The sequence below is a fragment of the Cnephaeus nilssonii genome (assembly GCF_951640355.1).
Source record: "Cnephaeus nilssonii genome assembly, chromosome: 1".
In the NCBI taxonomy this organism is placed as follows: Eukaryota; Metazoa; Chordata; class Mammalia; order Chiroptera; family Vespertilionidae; genus Cnephaeus; species Cnephaeus nilssonii.
This window is the reverse complement of record NC_137072.1, coordinates 76,451,494-76,477,218: the sequence shown is the minus strand read 5'-3', so window position 1 is coordinate 76,477,218 and position 25,725 is coordinate 76,451,494. Positions and strand designations below refer to the sequence as shown.

Genomic DNA, 25,725 nt, shown 5'->3' with positions numbered 1-25,725 from the left:
AAGCACAAGTAAGTGCTTCCGTCCCTGTGAAGTTGGGGTGCACCACTCACTCAGCATGTGGATGTGTTCACTAATTAGGAAGCTCAGCAAATGTCATTGTTCAAGAGTTTTATAAAGCTTAATTTCTAGGACCACCCCACTCCCACTCCTTCTTGGAGGTCAGTGAGTGGGGCTGAAAGTTCCAACCCTCTAATCATTTGTTCTTTTGGGGACCAGACCCAACCTGAAGCTCTCCATGGATCTTCTCTCAAATCATCTCATTATTATAGACTCAGGTATGATATTAAGGGGCTCTTTATGAGGAACAAAAACACTCCTATCACTCCAGTTTTAGGATCTTTATGCCAGGAACTAGGGCACAAAGACCAAATATATTTCTGACCATACCACTTCCAGTCATTCTTTCTGCATTCCCAGCTTAGACCCCAGGCAAGTAGTGAGGCAACCCTAGACAATTTGGTCATAGAGAAGTATTGCCATTTAAAGAATCATCAGCCATCCACAGAATGATAAAAAATGGAAAGCATTTGCTGTTTTAGTCCACCAAGTTTGAGGGCAAGCTTGTTACATAACAAAAGCTGACTAATATAGCACCTTATCAGCTATGAAGACAAAGGAAGAAAATAGTTCTACTAAGAATATGAGAAAGATGGTTGTTGTAATTCAGAATGAATATAACCTTGAGCTTCCTGAAAGCCAAGGCAAATAAAAACAATGGGCTATAGAGTTCCCATTATTTGAGAAAATAAGTATATAAATTCTGAAGAGGTGACATTTTGATGGTTAAAAAAGGAATAAATTATACTTTAGAATTAAAGAGATACAAAACACCATAATATATATAAAAGTGTTTTCCATTTATAAACAAATTAGAGGCCTGGAGGATGAAATTCGTGCACTGGAGGGGTGTCTCTCAGCCCAGCCTGCACCCTTTCCAATCTGGGACCCCTTGGGGGATGTCCGACTGCCAGTTTAGGTCCGATCCCTGCCTAAACACGAAATCGGACATCCCTCTCATAATCCGGGACTGCTGGCTCCTAACCACTTGCCGGTCTGCCTGCCTGATTGTCCCTAACCACTTCTGCCTGCCAGCCTGATCACCCCCTAACTGTTCCCCTGCCAGCCTGATTGATGCCTAACTGCTCCCCTGCCGGCCCGATTGCCCCCAACTGCCCTCCCCTGCTGGCCTGGTCACCCCTAACTTCCCTCCCATGTAGGCCTGGTCCCACCCAACTTCCCCCTCCTGCAGGCCTGTTCACCCCAACTGCCCTCCCCTGCTGGCCTGATCACCCAAAACTGCCCTCCCCTGCTGGCCATCTTGTGGCAGCCATCTTGTGATGGCCATCTTGTGGTGGCCATCTTGTGATGACATGGGGGTGGCCATCTTGTGATGACGTGAGGGCATCACGCGAGGGCGTGAGGGCCACCTAGGTTTTTATTAGTATAGATGAAAAAAATTCTTCATGTGACTTTCTTACCTTAATTCTCATTGTAAGTTCAGATAATCCAATAAGTCATGGAAATTCAGCTTACTAAACCCTAAAGGAAGGAATGATTAACATGTCCATGTGACTGTAATGTTTTAAAACATACTTTTGGAAACAGCTGTGTATGAGGATAAGTCCTTAGATGTGGAAGGATTTTATTTCTTAAACCCCCTTGCCATTCTTTTGTAATACAGACAATCTTCATAGAATATAAGTTCCCCTTACTTAAATAAACTTTCCCTTGGGTGAAATGAGAGTCTGACTGGGTTATTTACATTTTTTTTAAACTTAAAAAGTTGTGAATGTATTAATAATAAAGTATGAATGTGTAGGGAAGCATGGAGCTTCGTTGGAAAGTCTGTAAGGAGGATTCTTAGGGGGACCTTGCTGAAGGCAGCAGCTGCTGCCTTGACTTTTCCAAACAAGTCTGAGCCCCCGAGTGTTTTGCTGGAATCTCTATGTTTAGTCTTTTAGACCCAACCTGTAGAAACATGTGCCTTCTCAAGGATGCTTATCCTGCTGATTGTATCTTGAGGTTAATTTTAGTTCAAGCTGTTGTTACAATAAAAGCCTAAGGAGGCAGGCAATCGGGGCTGTTTTGATGCCTCCTGCCAAGCAGCCCCTTAGCCTTCTCTTTCACAGAAATGTGTGACAGAGTAATCCATTCATCTGACGCTCAGGATCTGCTGGTCAGTCCTGGCATGAATGTATTAATAATAAAATGTTCACCACAGGAATGAAATTTGGACTTCAAAGTTCAGCTTTGATGGTGTTATTTGAATCATTATCAATTGCTCACATTTCCTTGATCTATGTGTTACTTATTGAGTTCAAACTATGAATCATGTGCTATGCTATGTGCTGTACATATATTAATTTATACAATACTTTCCACTGTCTTAGAAGGGAGATATTAAATGCTTATGCTTGTCCTATGTCCTATCCTGGCCTCTTAAATGACCCCTCTTAAAGGTGCAAGCTTCTGAATGTCTCAAATCAATGAGGAAAGTTTTGGTAAATATTGTATTTAAACACAGATCAAACTACATCTTTACCTCACATCTTTTTTTTTTTATCCTGACCCAAATATATGCTTATTGATTTTAGAGAGAGAGGGAGAGAGAAACATTGATGTTAGAGAAACATTGATCGGTTGCCTACCAGCAGCTTCCTGACCAGGGATCAAACTTATAACCTTGTTAGTGTATGGGACCACACTCCAACCAACTGAGCCACCTGGCCAGGGCCTTACTTCAAAATAAATTTGTGAAAGATTTAATCAAGAATTAAATGTAAAATTAAGCCATAATAATTAGATGATTTATCTCAGGATAAAGAAGACTCTTATATCTCACAGCAATTAAGCAAGTTACAAAGTAAAATATCAATAGGAAAATAGCTGAATAGTACACTGATGCTTATGATTTCTTTCCCACAGGAATATAAACTATATTGGACAGAATTGAGAGGAACTACCCTTTTCTTTTATAACGACAAAAAAAGCACAATAGTAAGTAGTTAAACATGTTCAGCTAATTCAATTTTTTCCCAATATACACTTGTCATGTATTTTATTATTCATTTGGGATTTTCTGTCTTTTAAGGGTAAAAATGTTATAGTAAAATCAATTCAAATAAGAATATTTCTGTCTGCGAGGGCTATAAATTATAAAACCCATGGTAATAAAAATTTCTGGGCAACTCAGAAGAAGGTATTTACTCATATTTTAAACTTTGCATTCTTTTCTTTCTGATCCTGAGTAGAATATTTGACTGAAAAGTGGAAATTTTAGCTATTCATCTGGACACAATTGCTTAATACCAAATGATAACCTTAATTTCCCTCCTTGTTGTCACATGCCGTTATAATCTGAAAGGAAATAGATGATCCCTAAAGCTTAATAACATACAATATGTCACTATTTTTTTCTGGAAAGACAAAAACATACCTCACCAAACAGGACTTCTAAGAGCTCAAGCATGAGAAAAACAATGCAAAGATTATGATATTTATTTATTCATATTAATTTCAAATAATTGATTTGTATTTTAATTTTTCCACACACAAAAATTGAAAGGTGACTGTATTTCATTCCCCCCACACACAAATAAAATGCATTTTAGTAGCAAATAGTTGCCTACCTTGAAATGCTATGCTTATAATAGATTTTATGACCCTGTAACTTGTTTAAATAAAAACATTTTGGACCATGGATGTGGTCGCCTTAGATTTATTACATATCCAGATCTTATGAAAGAAACAGAAAACAAGCCTCTATTCCACCTGAAGGCATTTCAGCACCATTAGTGGTAGACTAACCAGAAGTCATTAAAAAAAAATAGTTATCTTTCACCAGAGTTCTGGACAGATAAGATTTATATAAAGGTGTTTTCAAAAACTGTAATTAGTTTTAACAAAACTAATTTCTCTGTTTTGCCTTCCAACTTCTCACTGATGTCAGTGAAAATATGAAGACCCTGTTCTAGCCCTTGTATAACACACATTTTGAGTGAGAAAGTTAATAGTTATTCCTCACTGTAAGAGGCAGTACAACTTAGTGATAAGAGCCTGGTCTTCAGGTAAACTACCTGGGTTTTTATCCTGTTCCTGCCCTGTTCACTCTGCCAACTTGGTCTCTTGGGCTACTTACTTAACCTCCCTGTGTCTCAGTGTATCAGACAGGGAACCGGTAGGAAACAGTTGATATCTCAAATTGGGCAATTTGAAGAGAGTTTAATAAAGATGCAATACTCAAAGCAGTGGACAGGATGTAGAAAAACCACAAAGGTTAGTACAGAACCCTGAGACTAGTAGCAGTGCCCTATTACCATGCCTGGGTGTAAAGGAAAGAGAGAATAGTGGGGAGAGTTATATGAAGATGACTGTCTTGAGAGGAGTATGATCTTGGATTGAGGAAGCAATTGCATAAGGTAATCAATACCTGATTTCACTCTCCTCACTCTTCTATCTCGTGCCAATGTTCACCAGCTGTCCAACCCAGCAGGAAACCAAAGGGTAAGGGTGCCCATAATGTTGTCCACATAGGTCCCTACTATGGTGCACAGTGTTGGGTAATGAAGGGATAAAAGTGCATCTAGAGGAACAAATAAAAGATCTTCAACACACTCACAGGTTCAAATCTCTAAACTTAGGATAAAAAATAGCCTATCTCATAAGGTTATAAAAAGGTTTAAATGAGATAGTAAATGTAAGGTACATAGTGAGCATTCATGCATTTTATTTGTACTATCTAATTTAATTCTCACAACAAAATGCAAAGTAGGTACTATTTTAACTCCCACTTTATAGAACTGAATAGTCAAGTGTAAAGATTAAGAAATTGTACAAGATCAGACAGCTAATGCAAGGAGTACAATCCAAGTCTTGCACCTGAGATAGCATTCTTAACTATCATGCCATGAAGAGACTGTTTAATAAAATAATGCAGAATTGCCCATCTGCCAATTGCATTAAAAGAGGATGCATAATTTGGGGAACAAGAGAAATCACAGGAATGAAACAGGTGAGAACTGTAGATATTCAGCCTATGATAGGGAAGAATTTATAGCTGCATTTAAGTATTTGAAAGGCTGTCAGGAGATCTTGTGAAAGAGTCACCGAAATTGTTTAGTGTTATTGCAGAGAAAAGAGACTAAGATTAATGGATGAAAATTGCCTGAAGGAAAACTGTGGCTTAATATAAGAAAAAAAAACTTGCTGGCAGGCAAAGCTGCATAGACGCATAAATTCCAAGTTTGAGATGTTCAACATAGGCTAGATGACTACATAGAGGGATATCCTGGAGACGATTCAAGCATTGGATAGTAGCTAGATTAGACATATGTCCTTAAAGGCTTTTTCAACGTTACAATTAAAAAAAAAAGATATGACTTCCTTTTTTTCTAATCAATAGATCAGCGTACAGGCACTCTATCTAACTGGGCCACTTCTTCCTTTGTTGCTTCCTCTGTCTCAGCAAAGTTCACTGAGCTTAATCTAGACAGTCCATCAGAAAAAGTTTCTTGTGTAATTTTAAATTCTGTCCTCCTTCCCTTATACCTCTCCTTCTATGTTTGTATCTTTGTTCATTGAAAATAAATAGGCCAACCCAAATGTAACCTCAATTTTACCAACATAGAAATAACTCTGGAAATTATTTACTATTTTTATGTCCTACTTTATTCAGAAAAATAATATAAGTCTTATAAGAATATAGTAAAATAAGTTATATTAGGCATAGTGGAGAAAAATAAAAGGAGAAAAAATAAAGTCAAGAATGAAGTTAATTTAGCAAAAAAATTATACCACAAAAACCCTACTATCCTTTCTAGAGGTGGTCTTAACCTTTCTAATACTAGAGAGCAAGTCTGGCTAGTTACATACAAACTGGGCCATGGAGACTAATTACTCAGAAGAAATATTTTTATTGTTCTGCAGTAAGATAGAAATTTCTTAATAGATTCCTCATAACCAGTAGTATGTGGTAAATGTTGAATAATGGCTTTCTGGAAAAAAATATATGTATGAATATATGTATATAAATTTATTATAAATATTACTCACATAAAGAATGTATAGCACACAGTTAAAAATACTCTTTATTCTAATTTTCAAATAAAGCAATTTATTCTCATAAAATGTTTTTGTTGATTTTTCTGAATGCATATCAGAATTGCAATTCAATCCTGATATAATAAATGGAGTTATTTTCTAATATGCTGTGTTCCTAATGAATTTATTGTCATTAAATATGATATTTAACATTAATGTTGGCTAATATTTTTGTTTACATTAATAAATAAGAGGAAGTAAAACAATTATGTATGTCAGAACTTCACCTAATTTTCAATTACATGAGCCACCTCTTTGTTGAATAACAGTTTTAGAATTATAGACTAATATTTTGTCAATTTTTTGTTCAAAATAAAAGTTTCAGACACAACAAACTTTAAAGTTTCATCTGCATTATTAACATTTTCTCCTTCACTTTCTTAAGTCTAGACCAGACCAGAAAACTATGGCCTTTGAGCCAAATCTAGCCTGTGGCCCAATTTTGTACATCCTGTGAGCCAAGAATGTTTTTACAGTTATAAGGTGTTATTAAAAAAAAAGCATTTGCAACAGAGACTTTATGTGATCCACAAGGCCCAAAACATTTACTATCTGGCCTTTGAAGAAAAAAATTGCTGGCTTCTGGGTCAATAAAGAAAATAATAAATCAAGCCTTAATTTGTAAGGTTTGCCAATTTCCATGGTGTAAATACTCCCACCGTGGCTGATTTCAACCTATCATGTAACCTCACTGAAAATGGAGGTGGAAAGAAAGACTAGGTAGCACACCATTATATAGTATGTTTAACACACAAAAATGAAGATGTAAGTAACTTTAAGAGCATAGAGAATATTATGTGGTAATTAGAAAATGATTAATTTTGAATTTTAATTACCCTCTTTTAAAGTTAATTTATTTACTTATATGTTTATATAATTTAACTTTTAATAATGACTGGGTTTAACAACCAGCTTGCAAAATTCCTGAAAATGTAACAAATCAGCTTTTGCAAACCCGTATAAGCCAGCACCAGCATACCACCACATAATACATTTATTTCCACATGCCCTCTGAGTTGGGAAGGGGTGACACAATGAAAACCAGAATATCATGCGAAGTATAAATCAGTTGAAAGGAAGATATTATTTGCTTTCCTTCCTACTAAAATTACTGTATGTCACCCAAGAAATAATTTAATGAGATTCCCCTTTATCTTTGCAGTATGTTGACAAGTTAGACATAATAGACCTCACATGCCTTAATGAGCAGAATTCAACTGATAAGAATTGTGCAAAATTCACCCTTGTTTTGCCAAAAGAAGAAGTGCAACTGAAGGTGAGTGAGGAGGAGATGTAATTATTCTGAAACAAGATGGGGTTATAAATAGCATTCACCTCTTCACAGCCTAGTGGCTGAGGTAAAGATGTGTTATGGGAGTGCCAAGTCCTATACTTTGTTAATATTTCTTGCCTTTTGCCAAGAACTACGGTTTTCTAAATAAGAACTTAAAAGGGCATGTTCACTTGTTTAGTATACAAGCACATTGAAACCATATACTCTGTCCTGTGACAAAGTCAGAGATCCCACCTGGTGTTTATAAAAGTTGTCCTTGAATTGACATTCAAGAACTTGGTATTTACCAAGTTCCCAGATGATCCTGAGAGATGTCCAACATATTACATGTTTAGAACTACTGAATTAGACAAACCCATATTTCACAAATTGAGGGACATTCTGCAAGACAATTGGCCTAAACTCTTAAAAATTACCAGTGTGAGAAAAAGCCATAGAAAGACTGGACACCTGTTCCAATTACAGAAACCATAGCGTCATGACAACTAAATGCAATGTGTGATCTGGATTGGATACTGAATTAGAAAAGAAAAAAACAAGTAAGCACACAAAAACTAAAAGCTATAAAGAGCATTATTGAGACAATTAGAAGAATTTGAAAATGAACTGTATATTACATATGCACAACTTGTGAAATATGGTATTAATATCTATTAATTAAGACTCTGAACTCCACACCAGCAGAAATCGGTACACTCATCACTCAAAGTGAGCCAATTAAAGTCAACCAACAACCACAGTAAAAACAGAGAAAAACTTGCAATAGAATAAGATGCAATTGGAGCTGACCTTAAAAGCACTGGTCATTAAGCTTTAGTGTGTGCTACAAATCACTAGTACTTAGGAAATCCAAGCTCCACCCAATAAACCTGGGTCTCAGAATCTACGTTTTAAGCAAGCTTCCTCCCCAGCTGATTCTGATGTGGTGGTTAAGAGTACAGGCAGGATGGAACCTAGGTTGAATTCTAGTTGTTTTATTCATTGGTTGTGTGATTGTAGATAAGTTACTTAAGTTCTTTGTGCCTTGGTTTCTACACCTGGTAGTAAGTCTGCTCAGATGTAACCCTCTTACTGAAATCTACCTGGACTACTTTATTACAATGGCAACATTTCCCCCCTCTATGGCATTCTCAATCTCTTTTAACTTGATTTTATCTTTCCATTTATTTCCTTTCTGACACCATAAAATTTACTATTATGTTTATTATTAAATGTACCCTGCTACAATGTAAACCAGTACTAGAATAGTGCCTAGCACTAAAAGGTACTCAATAGATACCTGTTAAATAATTAAATCTATAAAAACAATGATAGTACCTTTGGTCCAGTTGCCATGAAGATTAAATCAGATAATACATGTGAATAGAATAGTAGCTGCTACTTATAAGCACTTAATAAATGTTGGTCATATTTGTAGTTTTCAAAGCTAACAATTATAAATTTCTAAGGACTAACAACATTGATTCTACCTGGTTGCCCCAAATTTAAAGCCAGTCATTGTTAAATACCAATTGGGGGATTAACCATAAATTGACATACTGCAGAAATAAGTGTGCTAACGTTTAAATTTTTTTTTGAGTTAAGTAAATTGTTTACTTGTTTACTAATCAAAAGATATGTACTCTGTCTTCTGTAAAATAATATTGAAATATTTCATAACAAATACACTTTAGTAGTTCTACACAAAAAGAAAAATGAGTTTATTCCATTCAACTGATTCTAAGTGGTTTAAAAATTACAATGGACTTTTTAAAACAATGTGCTTCAATAGAAGAATATGCATTTTTGTTGATCTTGCTGATTTTTTATGGCATCTATATCTTGATTTTTTTTCAAGCAATCATGAAATTGGGAAGTTATTTGAAATTAATAGAAGTATTAACACTGATAGTCATGTCTGTGTTCTCTTCTTTGACTTTATCTTTAGACAGAGAACACAGAGAGTGGGGAAGAATGGAGAGGCTTCATTCTTACAATAACAGAGGTAGGAAAGACATCACTTTTGATTGATTCATTCATTCAGCAAATATTTACTGAATATTTACTATGAACCATGCAGAGTAAAAGGGGTTGAGGATATAGAAATTGAAAAAGATAGATATAATCTTTCAGACTTACTTGTGAAGTTTCTATTTTTATCGGGTGGATGGAGAGGGAGAAATAAAATAAGTAAGTAAACAAGCAAGATAATTTAAAATTGTGATTATTGCTATGAAGAAAATAAACAGGGCAGTATGCTAACTAGCAAATAACAAGTGGTCAGGGAGATCACCATTTTGCTAATATCCTTTTGACACAGTGGTCCTTGTATATTCTGATATTTTAGCTTGCCTGGCATCCTCTAAAATACTTTCCAAATCCATACTTACATACTTAACACATATTTATAAAATGCTAAATGAGATGGATTTTGTGAATAACATAGACAATATAATAGGGAGGGACCATCAAAATAAAACCCACTTTGAAATGTTTGTTTAGTAACTCTTAAGAAAAAGGGATGTTGATCTGTTCGACTCTGTGGCATCTTATCTGAGATCAGTAGTAAGATCTACTGCTTATGGTGTACAGTTGGAGCAAGATAACTACCACTATTTTAAATAAAGCCACTGCAGCAATTGTCTTAGAAACACGAGGTACTTTGATAATCAGCCCCCCAAAAGAGGACCTTATTCTCTAATACTTTTAGTGGATAAGAAAATTTTCTGTTTATTAGGGGAAGTTAAATACTAGTTAAAGCTAGTTCCTCAGTAAGGAATCTGCAGTCACATGAAATGAGCACTGCACTTTACTGATAGGCGATGGGATGCTGGGTCTTTATCTTAGCCAGTAACGTGTAAAAGTTAGAGGCTCAACTACCATGTGGGTAAGTCATAGGCGATTAACAAGTAGTCCCATTAAAGATGTGAAAGACATGTTGACTTGGCGGGAGGGAGAAACTCTTTGGGGAACTGCATTCTTTTCCTCTGTTGTGCAAAGGCAGCATTTTGGCTGTGGCATTTCCTACACTGGGGAACAAGTATCCCAATGGTATCTGAGTAGGTGTCAAGGAGTACACTAAAACCACTGGAAAAACTCCGGGGTGCATCTTTCTGGTACACTAATTATATTTCATGTTTTGGCCCCCAAATTTTGTTTTCTTTTCCTTGAGGAAAGGCTGCATTATTTTTAAATGTATATAGGTATATTACAGAATATAAAATTTAAGTGAATTTCCAAAAGAAGACAAGGTTCCTTAAATTTTATGTTCGATAAATGTCATTTTTGCACAATGATCCCAGGTCACTCTGTGCTATTATTAGGAGAAATTTTGTAGACGTTTGAGAAACATATGCTATAGTTGAAAGAATTGAGACGTTGCTTTTGAATGAAAGAAAATGGAGTTTGAGTCTTGGTTTTACAACTTACTAGCTATGTGACCCAGGACTAGTTATTTAATCTCTCTGAGCCTGTTTTTTTTCTTTTTCTTTTTGTAAAGTAAGATTCCTATCTTGTAGCATTGTTGTGAGGATTTGCAATAAAACATTGCTTGGGACATAATAGGTAATAATAAGGAGTAGCTGTTTTATTAATTTTTCATTCTATTTTTTTTTCTGGATTGGTATATAAGAAAATAGCCCTATTGATTATTAGTTAGCTTAGTTATCCAGATGAATATTTTTGAAAACTTTGGATGGTGTACCCTTCATAGTAAATTTTTATTTTGAATTTCATATATATATGTACATACATGTGTTTTAAAATATAAACAATAATATGAATTAATTAGATAATAAGTAAATAGAAAATAAAGTTCTAGTGTTTTCTTACCAATGGACTTTCTTATACACCCCCGGGAAAGAATGTACCTCACTCTGGAGATCAAGATGTTTACAGAGGGAATAAATAGTGATGGAAAGATAAAATTAAATTTTAAAAAAGATGTTAATTACACATGGCTGCCTCAAAATGTAGGCTAGGTAGTGTCACATAAAGAAAGAATTCTACCATTCAGATTACACCTTCCAAGAGCACATAGCTGGCCATAATGAGATCTAAATTAGGGGTATAAATATAGATCAGGAGGATATAAGTTACTCAACCCAAACTACATCTCCAGAAAAGGTTAAAAAACAGTAGCAAGTAGAGCAGTAACATAATTGTAATATGTGAATAAAACTATGAAATATACACACAAGCATACCAAAATATAGACCTCCGCTTGCTGATTCTGTCATCTAATGAATAGTGCCATCTCGACCCCGTGTTACCATATGGTTGGTGGCGATAATTCTAGGTTACCTGTGGGAGAGCTATGCACTTTGCAGGTGCTCTGGGACTTCCCCGGCCGTAAGAAATAGTAAACTCAGAATGAAAACATGAGATCTGCTGTTATGTGAATTAGCCTGTAGTACTTTGCTTTGGGGTCTGACCAAAAGGGGCATTTCCTGGAAGAACACTGGACACCCTGTGCAGGTTCTAGCTGGTTTAGAGGCTGTTTTAGGACACCTGCCCTACATCAAGATTGTCTATTCTTGATTCTACCTATCCATCTCTGTCAGGTAACTGAAGCTCCTTAGGACCAGAACAGGCTCACCTTGGCTAAAAATCAGTTAGTTGTTTTGCTTTCTTTCTTGTTTGCTTACTGTTTTAATTGGTTTCAGCTGTCAGTTCCCCAACATGTGTCACTCCTTCCTGGACAAGTAATTAGACTGCATGAAGTCTTAGAGAGAGAAAAGAAAAGGAGGATTGAGACAGAGCGGCTGCCAAGTACACCTCTGGAAGAAGAGAGGGAACCAATAGAGGATTATGTGGATGTACTGAACCCTATGCCAGCGTAAGGGCACCATTAACTCCAGTTTATTTATTAGATTGTTAACGTTAATTTCTATTTGTTAAGGAGAGTTAGTCAATGACCTCATTAAGCCAGGGACAATAAGCTGTCTTGTGGATATACAGCATATTTCTGAGTGCATGCCACATTTCCTCTTCTGTGTCATGATCAACAAAATGCAAAATGCAGATTTGAACCAACTCTCTTACCACACAGGAAATCCCCTTCCACCCACACTTTCAGACCAAACAGATATTCTTTCCAAAGTTTAAACCTAAATAAAAACTGCTATGAGGAAGGAAGGAAGCAATATTTTTTTCACTATGCAACTCTCGGATTGACTGATTTTCTACCAGAAAAGTACACCAATGAATTTAAAAAAACACCCATATATATATATAGACACAGACAACAGTGTGGTGATAGACAGAGGGGGAAGGAGGTGGGCAAAGGGGGATAAATTGGGGTGGAAAGAGAGTTTGCTTTGAGCAATGGGCACACAATGCAACATGCAGATGATGTTTCATTGAGTTGTACACTTGAAACCTAAATGGTTTTGTGAACCAATGTAACTCTAATAAAATCAATTAAAAAATAAGTGAATATTCTATGCAACTGTTCAACCAGTGGGTAGTCATTGTATTGTACTTTGAAGGCCCTGTGTAAAGTGGGTAAGGTGTTGGAAAAATGAAGAGACATAGAACACGCTGAATTCAGCAACATCCTATCTCTATTTTTCACCATTATATTGTTAAAGAGTGTGACTAAGATTGTGAACACCTTCCTCTGGAATCTTGGTCAAGTTCTCACCAGTGAAATCTGCCCTGGTACCACCTTTGACATCACGTTCTGATTCGTGTTCTTTCTGTACTATAATCACTGAAACCTGCCCACCGTAACATTTAGCTGAAACCAATGACTCATAGACTGATAGGTTAAAAGTCACAGAGTGCTTCTTTTTCTTTTATGCTCAATAAAACAATATATGTTTTTACAGCTAAATAAAAAGAAGACTAAAATCATTGCTCCCCAATTAAAATATATTTGCTGTTAACATTTTGGTATATTGCATATCCTGCCAGATATTTTTCTGTGACTATATATTTCATTGATTACAATATATACTATAAAAGTGGGAAGTGCTTTCTCAAAGATTTTACATGTAAAAACACCACCGATGTTATAAGAAATCCAAATTTTACCGAACGGAGTGAGTTAAGATATACTCTTAAATATGAGTTATTTAAAAAGAAAGACGAACTACAGAAGCATGTCTAGAGATGTTTTGTATCTCTGGAAAGAAACCACTAACAAATACTATTTATCCAAGAGCCTATTATTATAAACTGAGAATGGAGATACATTGTTAATTTTTATCTTAGGTTTTCAAATGGTAATGGTGATTATATACTGACCAGTAGATAATTTTTCAGGTCCCCTTTGGTTAGAGAAAGAGGCTTTGGAGGGATGAGGGGAGGAGGGCCGTAAGCATACACGTATTTATAGTGGCCCAGGCTTGTAATAATAGTAATTATAATCATATCATTGCAGTTGTAATAATAAAGCTGGGGATTTTAAGAAAAGTTAACAAATGCAGTTCTTAGAGTTACTTCAGAAGCATTTTTTCAAGTCATGATCTTTATCCATTTTTAAAAAGTCTGTTTTTATCTCATCTCTGTAGATGTTTTTACGCAGTGTCTCGGAAAGAAGCAACTGAGATGCTTGAGAAGAATCCTTCATTGGGAAATATGATCCTGAGGCCTGGTAGTGACAGCAGAAACTTCTCCATCACTATCCGGCAGGAGATAGAGTATGTTTAATTAAAAAAAAAAAAACACACATATGGAACTAGTAAAAGCATAATATCACTTTAGAAAGCAGAGTCATAAAGTTCAGATCAGCATCCTCTATGTGTTTTGTTGGGGCTAAGAATATAACCACAAAAATAGGGAGGGGATGATATACGTATAAGCAATACTAAAGACTGAGCCAAGGCTAATATTTGCAGAAGGGAAGAATGAGCAAATTACTTTGGTCCTGGATATAGTTCATTCATTCATTCATTCTTTCATTCCAACAAGTATTTATTGAGCAATTACTATGGACCAAGTAATATTCTAGGAACTGAGGATGCAGCAGTGAGCAAAACAACATCCCTAGTTTAAAGAAGTTTACACACTTGCAAGGAGACACAGGCTATAAATAAATACGCAACCAAAAATGTCATACATATGGTAATAAGGCCTATGAAAGTAAAATGAACCAGGATGAGGGAAATGGGAATCTCAGAGGTAATAGAGAAAATTATGTGCACACTTTGGTAGCACATACACTAAAATTGGCTTGATACAGAGAAGATTAAAGATTAGCATGGCCCCTGCATAGTGTTTCATATTTTTAAAAAAGAGAAATTTTTTCTAGTTGCTGTTGTTTTAATAGGAAAACAAATATTTCAGGAAAGGACTATTTCATTAACTGACATTTAAACAGAGACCTGAAGGAAGTGAGGGAACAAACCTCAGTGTCTGGGACAAGAGCATTCCAAGCAGCAGGTGCATGTGTCCAGAGGCAAGAGAGGCTTATTTTGTTCAAAAAACAGAAAAGGCCTTGGTGATGGCAGTGGAGTGCACTAGGAGAAAGTGGTAGGAGATGATATTCCAGAGGTGGGGTAGGGACTGATGTGCTAAACCCTACAGGTCATTGTGGGGACAAGGGTTTTACTCTGAATGACATGAGAGGCCACTGGAGTGGGATGAGTAAAGAAGTGATTATGAAAAGGACCATAAGAGCCTCTTGTCAAGGTTAATAATTTCTTTCTGGTAAAACGGTTTATGCTTGATAAAGTAAGTAACATTTACATGCACAAGTTGATTTTTCTGTGTAATTAGGGTGGTTGGATCTTTTAAGGTTCACTTCAGCTCTCAGTCTATGAAAATTTGTATTGCAATAGGATCTCTAGTTTAGTTAACAGTTTCACAACTAATCTACATATAAATGTTTTTGTCCCATCTGAAAATATTCAATAAGTGATTCTTAGTCACAAAAAAGCATAAACAGAACTTTGTTTTTTGAATTTGTTATTTTTTTCCTGAGGGTATTATTCTATTACATTTTTAAAGCTAGAATATATCTATCAATGAATCTATCTACCATAAATATCAATAATTCTAAAGAGATTAAGTATGAAGACATTGACAATGAAGAAAGGCAGTAAAAAGAAAACAATCACAGGAAAAATTAAACTTATGACTTTATGGCTGCATGGGCTAGTATGACCCATGGTCTAATCAGTTTTATTCACTTGCCAATTACTCTGTATACACTAGCCACGTACATTGAATAGTGGCAAGAATGATAGATGGTAAATCTGATTCTGTGTGTGAAGTAAGAGAAAATGTGTGTCATGTGTGCACGTGCACGCACGCATGCACACGTGTTTTCCACAATAAATATCTATGTCAATTTAATCTTTTGGGTTTATTATTTTTTAAGTTATAGACTAACATTTGGAATGAATGAGTTTCAAGAATATAGTTCAGTTATAATTTATTTATCATTTAATTGACTATCTTGAAGCAAATCCAACATAAATAAATATTATGAATGGCCATCAAATATCAGTGAATTTAGAACTCCTGGATTTTTCTGTTTAGTATATCCTGATTAAGAAGATTGTCCTTTTCCAAGGTTTAGGAAATTGAGTATCACATAAAATATAGAATGTTTTAAACTGTTTACTTCCACTTTAAAAACATGAAATATACAATACTAAATTAAAATTTATCTTGCAGATTTTTAAAAAAGAAGCCATCTAACTGCTTGGAAAGTAAACTAGATCACACAAGAGAATGATGAACTGTTTCTTTCATATTATTTTCTTGGTTGGATTGGCTGTTTGATTGGTTTGCATGTGAACCCTATGCTACTATTCTGCATGAAACAAAATCCTGAGACCTAACGGCTCTTTAAAGACTGTATAGTAGCCAGATCTCTTGTAAGGTAGTCTACATTAGCCCAACATTTGCACTATACTTTCTGTACAAGTGAGCTATGAAAAATAAAGATATTTCTGCTATAAATGTGGTTTTGGATGAAATGAAAGTAGTTTCTATACTTAGGATATGAACTTAATGTCACAGCTTATATGTATATTTGCATTGTATTTAAACTCATAAGAGTCAAGCAAGAGAGTTCATTTCAAAGTTAGATATTTCTAATTTTACTATACTAAATTCTAGTTTGAATTCATATAGTTCATACTTTCATACAGCTGATGGTCATAAGAATATAATATTTCATAACCATCCCCTCACCCAAAAAGTTCATATTCAGAAAGCAAGGAGTAAAATAGAATGGTTAAACTAGAGCATTCTAACACTATAGTCAGTATAAGCTTATTTAGACTTTGAGACATATAACATGAAAACCATGAAAAGGTTAACATTTTTAAGCTGTTATTGTACAAATTTTCCTTATGAGTCAAATATATCTATACTAATAAAAGTGTAATATGCCAATTAGACCAAACGACCTGCTGGACGTCATTCCGGACGTCCTTCTGGACAAAGCCGTGGTGGCGGAGGCTGAGGCCGTGGTGGTTAGGGGCAATCAGGCTGGCAGGGGAGCAGTTAGGGGTGATCAGGCCAGCAGGGGAGCAGTTAGGGGGTGATCAGGCCAGCAGGGGAGCAGTTAGGGGATGATCAGGCCAGCAGGAGAGCAGTCAGGGGTGATCAGGCAGGCAGGCGAGCGGTTAGGAGCCAGCGGTCCCGGATTGCAAGAGGGATGTCTGACTTCTGGTTTAGGGTTTAGGCCTGATCCCCTGAGGGTTCCTGGATTGGAGAGGGTGCAGGCTGGGCTGCGGGACCTTCCCCCCTCTCCATGCACGAATTTCGTGCACTGGGCCTCTAGTGTGTGTGTGTGTGTGTGTGTGTGTGTGTGTGTGTGTGTGTGTGTATGTTAAATATTGTTATATGTGTTCTCTAAAACCTCAAAACAGGTATTTTAGAATGCCCAGATTTAATATCTTCTATTTAACAGAGCACTTAATTTTAAAGGATAGCTATTGTGGAGAGTAGTCATCCAATTGACTACAGAGCTTCATGTGAAGACTTGGCAGAAATCTAGACTATTAGGAAGCACCTGTGTTACCCGCAAAACTAATTCATTCTCTTACAGGTTGTAGGAGGAATGTTCAGCTATGAAGTTTAGATGAGTGTGTCTGGTTAAACACTAGCTAAAAAGGACAAGTTGGTTTACAAAATATCATGAAAGTAAAAATTATCACCGTCTGTTCACATATCAGCTGTGGGAGGGAAGACTGTAGTTCTCAGGAAGAAGCAAAAGTCATTCAATGTCAAATTATCAGGTGACTTCTCTCTTGATGCAAAATATCATCCACCTTTACCCAGATCAGTGGTGTGTGAATTCATAAGACATAAAGGTATTCGTACAACAAACTTCATGGTTTGGTTTGGTTTTCTAAAAATAATTATGACTATGTGGCAAGCTAGCAGTATAAACACTTTGGAAAGTCATTGATCAAGAAAGCAGTAGAAAATAGTTACCCAACATTCATTCCTTTGCAAAAATTGAGGTCAAAAGCTGAGAACAGGTATTTATAACCATATGTAAGGCCACACATTCTTTTTTAAAGACAGGTTACTTCCCTTTTGTGGTCACACACATGAAACTTCAATATAGCAAATTTATCAATCTCATTTTGTCCCTCTCTCTTTATTCCTTTGGAAAAACAAAATGTGAAAGAAAAACAAAGGCCTAAAATGAGAGTCAAAGCCTAAGTGACTTCAATGGAATTTTTTCCTACCATTCTTCTTCAGAACTTAGTCCTGTTAGTCAGAAGTTCCAAGAGACCCTGTCAACCTTTGCTACTTTTCCTTTCACAGCTTTGCCATGAATGACGATAATGATGATATGATGGTTATTACTAACAACAATCACTGTCCCCTCTTATAGGGTACCCTTTATGGGTGCTGTGTTGAGTGCTTGACAAACATTTTCTTCAGGCACAATAAAGACAGAGACAGACAGTATTTTCCATGTTTAATGAATGAAGAGGCTGAGACTTAAAAATAATTCCTAACTTAAAGGACTTTTCAAACGTAATTCACAACACAGCCTTATGAGCGAAGGCATTACCATCTCCATTTTATAGATGAAGAAATGAAGGCTCAGAGAGCTTACAAACCTAGTTATAAAGGCCATGCCCTTCAAGCTTTCTATCAATCTTCCAAGTTATGATAATCACTTATTTCATAGGAATACAGGAATTCTAAATGGATTTGGTGTGAGTTTTCCTATATAACTGTATGATTATAAGGTTGATTTTCATGGTAGAGATAAAGCCAGAGCCAACCACCCCAACAGAGGGTAGTTGTAAGACCTCCTCTGTCTAAGTGTTTTCTTCAGTCTGTAACTGATTCCTGAAGATTCAGCATTAAGAAATATTTTTTTTTTTTTTTGCTTTTTCCCCTTTTTAGGAGGGGAGAGGGTTGGTTAGGTTTTATCCCATGTTTTGAAAGTAAAGCTCTAGAATAAACCATTGGAATAAAGTTATTAGCTGTTTCCCAACATGATATGCAAGTGAGAGAAGATTTGAATGTAACAGTAGAAGAAGAAAGGGTGAGTCCCTTGAGCAGAAGTGTAGTACAGACCTAGAGAAATGTGACCTGGAAATGGAGGATATGGGATGAGAAAGGTAGGAGGCTCTGCAGATAAAACTTAACCTGATAGACACTTTTGCTTTAGCAGCTTCAGTAAAACAGACAGGTGTTGGAATTACTTTGTCTTTCAAGCAAATGGCAGTGTAATAAATGCTGTTCACTTTTCAACATTAGCAAAAGTCTTGGTCCTGACACTGTTTCCATATGAATCAAGGGAATTCAAGGCAAACATACTATTGTTCAAAACTAACTGGCATAGACATTGACTTATGCTCTCAGTATAAATTAGTTCTAGCAAATAGCACTATGAGGTGGGCTCCTACAGTTTTAAATTTCAGTTTCACAAATACAGTGTGCCTGAGGCTGGAATACAAAAATAACTAGAATGTGCTTCTTGTTCTTAAGCAATTCATAGTCAATAAAATAGCACAAATTTAGTATTAGAGTGCTATGTGACTATAGAAGAGGAAGACATTAACATTCCTCTGTTGTACTTGCATTCTCACACCTAAGTGTTCACATAGTACCTAACACCTAGCATTTTCCATACCTCGAAGTCCAAGATGGTATATAAGCAAGCAGGAAGAATAGTCATTGAGAGCTTTCTGACTGGAGTAAAAGGTAATTTGCTTTCAGTAGTTCTTTCTATTTCTCTGTTAATATAGAGAATAAGTATTTTATTTGTATATGCCCACCTAGGACTTTATAACGTCTACTTTGTAAGTTTCTGGCATTTAAAAGTATAATTCTGCCTGAAAGGTTGTCAGTTCTTGATTCCTGTATTTATCCCTGTTATTTTTTTCTCATTGAACCAATCGATGGCCCAGGTTTCTTATATCCCTAGTATATAACTCCCCAAAAAGAATATATATAGAGAACCAGGTAAATAGAAAAACAAAAACAAAAAACCCACCATTTTCTCCCCTAGTCATTGAAATATAGGTTTTATTATACAGGTGATATTTTATACTCACTTTAATTTGATTTGACCCAACAGTATACTCAAATGGATATTAACCTTTTTTTTTTTTTTTCCATTTTAGCATGCCAAGAATCAAGCACTACAAAGTGATGAGTGTAGGAAAAAACTACACTATTGAACTAGAAAAACCTGTAAGTAGCTATTTCCTTGTTGTTCATGAATTTTCTTCTGCTTCCTTCCACACTTACCTTATAGAACACAAAGAAAGGTGGAAAAGTAGACTCCTTGCCTAGGAACAGTTCTGAAAAAAAACAAACAGCCATGTCAAGGAGCCTTGAGGTGGCAGGGTGAGATATGAGATGCAAGAGTAGGTGGATGAGGCAGAATAGAAGATAATCTGCTAAAAATTCTTTCCATTTTTCTTTTTCTGTAAATTTTTATCAATATAGTTGTTTCAGGGAGAGAAATATATTTTGTTTAGCTGTTGTTTTATATCATCCAAATTAACTCCTCATTGAATGTATTATTGGCAAATACTAGTGTTTTCTCCCAATAAGTGGGCCATCTTTTTGTTTTGTTGATGGTTTCCTTTGTTCTGCAAAAACATTTTTGTTTGATGTAGCCCCATTTGTTTGTGTTTTTTTTTTTTTTTGTTAGTTTGTTTCCCTTGCCCAAGGAGATATATAAAAATAAAATATATTACTAAGAGCAATGTCAGATAGTTTACTGCCTACGTTGTCTTCTAGGAGTTTTATGGTTTCAGGTGTTACATTTAATTCTGTAATCCATTTTGAGTTTATTCTTGCATATGATATAAGAAGGTGGTCTAGTTCCATTTTAATTCATGTATCTGTCCATTTTGTCAACTCCATTTATTGAATAGACTAGCTTTACCCCATTGGATATTCTTGCCTCCTTTGATTAATTCACCATATAGGCATGGGTGTATTTCTGGGCTTTCTTCAATGTGCTTATTTCTAATGGGGAAAAAAAAGCTGTGAATGCCTAGTCCTCTAATACCCACCATGCAGAATTTCAGAAATCTTTCTTTTATAGCAACATAAGAGTAAAGAAAGGCTTTTGCCCTGGCTGGTATGGCTCAGTTGGTTGGACATCATCCAATGCACCAAAAGGTTACTGGTTTGGTTCCTGATCTGGGCATATCACCAGGCTGCTGGCTTGATCCTTGGTAGGGTGAGTGCAGGAGGCAGCTGATTGATGTTTCCCTCTCAAATCAAAATTTCTCTCTCTCTGTCTCCCTCCCTCTCTCTCAAAAAACCAATACAATTTTTTTTTTTTTTAAAAAAGGGATTTGTCTTTGTCTGTAACCCCTCTTCTACCCCAATAAACTTATCATGGGGCTAATGATATCTATATATATAAAAGCCAAGCGACCAGAACAACTGGACCGGAACAACTGGAATGACTAGTCGCTATGATGCTCACTGCAGCTGGCCAACCAGCCTGATAGGGGCAGGGCCGGCCAACCTCCCATGTCCCCTTCCCCCGGCTGGCCCTGGCCAGACCCCACCAGTGCATGAATTCATGCACCAGGCCTCTAGTAATATCATAACCACTACATATTCTGTTAGGCAGAGCTAGTACTTTACATATGCCATTTAATTTATTCTTCATCACTACCTTGAGGTAATGCCTGTTGTACAGGTGGGAAACTGGTATTTACACTGGTCTCAACCAATGAGACTGTAGTAACATGACCTATGGTTTGGGATGCTGAAAAAAAAAGGGAAGATAGGCGTGTAATCTTAGCGGCAGTGATGGAAAGACTGGACCAGGAAAGTACTGTCACTTAAATGGAACCTATGGTTCTTGAAGATATTGACAATATATTTTCAAAAACTGAGCTTCTAGCTCTCTCCTGCCCCTCCACGCCCATTATGTTAATCAAACAGAGAAAGGATCAGTATGGTTGAATTTATGTTTTGACCATAACCCTTATAGTGCAGACCTTTGCCAAAAGTAAGGCAGCTGCTGATTCATATACCCCACTTAAACTTTTGCTATAAATGCTTCCCAGAGCTTCTCCATTCTCATGTCCATGCCTGATTGGGAGTTTTCAAAAATGCTAATGAAGGAAGCAGAGAACTATATTGCTGAAGGGTAACCCAAATAGCCAAGTGAATGGAAGCAATGGTCAGGGAAAAAGAATGTATCTGCAAGTGGCGAACAGGGCACATTTATCTGTCATTAGCCCAAACAGTTCCCAGTATAAGGAAAGCTAATAGTCTGAATTATTCTTTCACCTTCCACACTCCCAAACCCTACCCCTCAAGCAGATTGTCACTTTCTGAAAAATGTTTTTCCTCTTCAAGGTTACTGGGGATATTCAGCTTTAATCTGATTTTACTTGTACAAAGATACAAGTAATAGCAATGCATTTCAGTTATTCCTAGCCAAGCAAATTATCCTGTAACTATGATATTAAGATGCTAATTTCTGTTTGTTTCCAGCAAAGAAACCAACTACAGTCAAATTAAGTAAAATTAAATGTACGAACATAGGAAAAACATAGGATGACTGGAAGACTAGAAAACCAGGGACTAGCAAGCAGTTACCTATAATAAACATCATCTGATTAAGGACCTATTCTCCTTCCTTGTTCCTCTACTCTAGTTCAGATTTCAGGAAGGGAGCATTTCTGACCTAACTTGAGCCACATTCTCATGCAAAAACTGGGGAAGAGTAAAGAGTACCTAATTATTGTCCACCAAAATGTATCCAATAGGAAAGGGGTAATACTTCAACAGGAAATCAGCTATGATTATAAAGGAGAAATAAAATGCATGGGTAGGCAAAACCATTCAGTAAGCCATCGAAGTGAGGTATGGATACGATTTTCTCCATTAAATTTCAGTTGAGCTTTGTCTTCCTCTATCTTTACACAGGGGACACTGAGCCTTCTCTCACTCTCTCTTTATACAGGTAACACTTCCAAACCTTTTTAGCGTCATTGATTATTTCATGAAGGAGACTCGAGGAAATTTACGACCATTTATATATTCAACTGATGAAAACCTTGGTATGTTCTTCATTTAATTGCTATATTAAGGAAAGCAAAGCCAAACAAAACCAAACCCTGTATGTGGTTTGTCATGTCTACTAGGTAGGACTGTAGTTCTGCTTTTAAATTTACCCATTTAGAAATTGTTTTTGTCACTGACCCTGTGAAAATAAGGGAATACCACTATATCCTGGATAGAGGATGGGCCCACTCTAAAGAAAAAACCTGAGGCATGTGCTATGACTATTAACTTCATTGCATTATTCTACTTGACTTTATCAAATTCAGAGATAAGAAGAAAACCATATATAGTCATGTAAACCAAAGAGGAAACTTAACGATAGGGTCTGTTAACACTGTCAAATGCTTTAGGCACATTAAAATGGGTGAGGATTAAGGCAAGACCATGGGAATTGGCCATAAGACAGTAGATGACCTGAGAGAGGTCTTATTCAACCATAAAGGGAGAAGTCAGAGTGCAAGATAACAAGGAGTGGGTGAATGGTAAACTACAGATAAAGATTATAGATAGTAGACAGAACTAACTACAGAATTTGTGGGGACCCTTGTTCATAAATAAGAATTTTAAAACAGTGATAGCGATCATTAAACCAAGCATGGGGCCCTATAAAATTGTACAGTTCACATGACCATGAAACTGGCCCTGTTTGTACTTGTTTTTTGGCAGAGCAGGACAGGCTGGTTGTGAGTTTCTCTCCATCCTCTGAAACAATCCCTGATACATGGTCACTTGAGAAGCTGTAAGCAGGACAGATAAAAATATTTCTAGCTTGTTCGGATTCAGTTATCAAAACAAGTCCCTGTTCCTACAGATTATGAGGGAAAACAACTTTGGCTGCCTGTATCCGGGCATATCTGGAAAATCTCCCTAATTAAAAGGGTAGCAAATTTGCCCTGGCTGGGTGGCTCAGTTGGTTGCAGGGTCGTCCCGTACACCAAGAGGTTGCGGGTTTGATACCCACTTGGGGCGCATATGGGAGGCAACTGACCCATGTTTCTCTCTCTCTCAAATCAATAAAAATATATCCTTGAGTTAGGACTTTACTAGTACCAGGCAGTCCTCGGGTTACGTCGGACTCGACGTACATCATTTCGTGGTTATGTCGCCATCTCCCATTTATTTATTTAAAAAAAGTTCTGTCATTTCGACGTATGTACATACGTGCTTTATGGTTTTTTATTATTTATTTACGACAAGTAAAGGTCAGGAATTGTTATCTTTCTTTTAAATTTCTTTTACTGTCTCACTTCATTACTGCTGAGTATGTGCTACATGTGAGTGACGTAGGTGCTTATGTATGTGGGTTCTGACCTACGGCGAAAATTGCACTACGTCACACTGTAGGAATGGATCTCCGATGTAACCCGAGGACCTACTGTATATATAAAAAAAGGGGGCCAGCAAGTAAAAAAGTTTAAGTTTTACATTATGGCTATATATCTTGTGATGCCAAATAATTTAAAAAAAGCTCAGTCTGAAGGAACTTTAGAAAATTATCCAGTACAGTGTTTTACCATTGTAGGAATCACCTGCACTCAGTACAGAAACCAACTCTCAGATGTGACCATTGAGCTTGTTTGAAAATTATTAAGTATCATCACCTCACTGATTTTTGAGGCAGCACAGTTCACTTTTGGTCAGTTCTCAGAGAACTTTTCCTTAATATTGACTATGAAACATTCCTTCCTTTAACTTCTACATATTAATTCAATTTCTGGCTTTGAGACAACACAGGGTTTAGCCACCTGTCCCTCTCCCACGAGTCTGTCATCTATAAATTATTGGTTCCTTCGGCACTCTCACTCTCATCTTGCTCTTCTCTGTACACTAATATCTGAGCATTTCTCTTAAAGCTTAAGCACAAGGGATGAACACATTGCTATAGATATGGCCAGCATAATACATTACCTGGGCTTTATGCAGGTAAATACTACCTAACAGAAACCTCTGGGAATGAGCTATTAATACTATTAATGCTTTCCCCTCCTTCTTTTCCAGAGACCAAAGGATTTCCTGTAACATCTTTAAAATAAGTAGAAAAAAATAGGATGGTGGGGAGGGAAATCCAATGTAACTGGCCTCCTTCATAAATGATATTGTGTCAGTTACCTAATGCTATGTAACAAACCACCCCCAAATCATGCTGTGCAACAAATCACCCCTAGAACATGGTGGTTAAATCAACAAACCTTTTATTTGCTCAGGATTCTGTGTATCAGCAATTTGGACTGAACCAGGCTCTTCACCTGGTCTCTAAGCCTTGAGCTCAGGCTCTCACATGAGATCTCAGAGCAGTTAAGGAGAGAAGGGTAGCTATATGTCCTTGGGTTAGAAATTCTTAGTGCTGAGAATAAAGTTCAGAAAGTCCTCATGGAAGTTTTGACAGGGTCTGCACTTTTAAGCAAAAAAAATGTTTAACAAAACTAATTTTATCATCGGCTAATTGACATACACAAGACTTAAGTTCCTACAGCATCTCATCAACGTTGTAACAAAGCAACAATGAACTAAACCACACCGAGGACCTGCCTTGTTGGAGTTTTTAATACAGAAGCTGTGAAGTGAATAAATAATTCCAAGTGTGATATGTTTTATGTACAGGGACTATATTTCTTTCTTTTAAAAATTATTTAATTTACATACAATAGTTTTGGTGTATAGTCCTACCAGTTTTGACAATCACCACCACCACCACAATCAAGACCCATAAAGTACTATCACCTCAAAAAATGCCTTCATGTTGTTCCTTTGTAATTAGCCCTTTTTCTTTAAAATTTACCAATTTTAAACTTTAAAAAAATATATTTTTATTGACTTCAGAGAAGGGATAGAGAGAGAAATATCAATGATGAAATAGAATCACTGATCTCCCC

General features: G+C 36.4%; 1 protein-coding gene across 1 annotated transcript in view; it reads left to right on the top strand.

Annotated features, from left to right (window-relative positions):
* Nucleotides 1-24,885, top strand: part of STAP1 (signal transducing adaptor family member 1) — a gene marked incomplete at both ends in the record, with an annotated part of 35,709 nt that extends 10,824 nt beyond the window's left edge. The window contains 8 exons of the mRNA XM_079771426.1: nt 2,926-2,997; nt 7,262-7,375; nt 9,321-9,377; nt 12,037-12,209; nt 13,888-14,016; nt 19,930-19,999; nt 22,752-22,848; nt 24,851-24,885. Of these exons, the coding sequence (XP_079627552.1) occupies nt 2,926-2,997; nt 7,262-7,375; nt 9,321-9,377; nt 12,037-12,209; nt 13,888-14,016; nt 19,930-19,999; nt 22,752-22,848; nt 24,851-24,885 (747 nt within the window). The remainder of the gene's footprint in view (nt 1-2,925; nt 2,998-7,261; nt 7,376-9,320; nt 9,378-12,036; nt 12,210-13,887; nt 14,017-19,929; nt 20,000-22,751; nt 22,849-24,850) is intronic.
* Nucleotides 24,886-25,725: the final 840 nt, after the last annotated feature.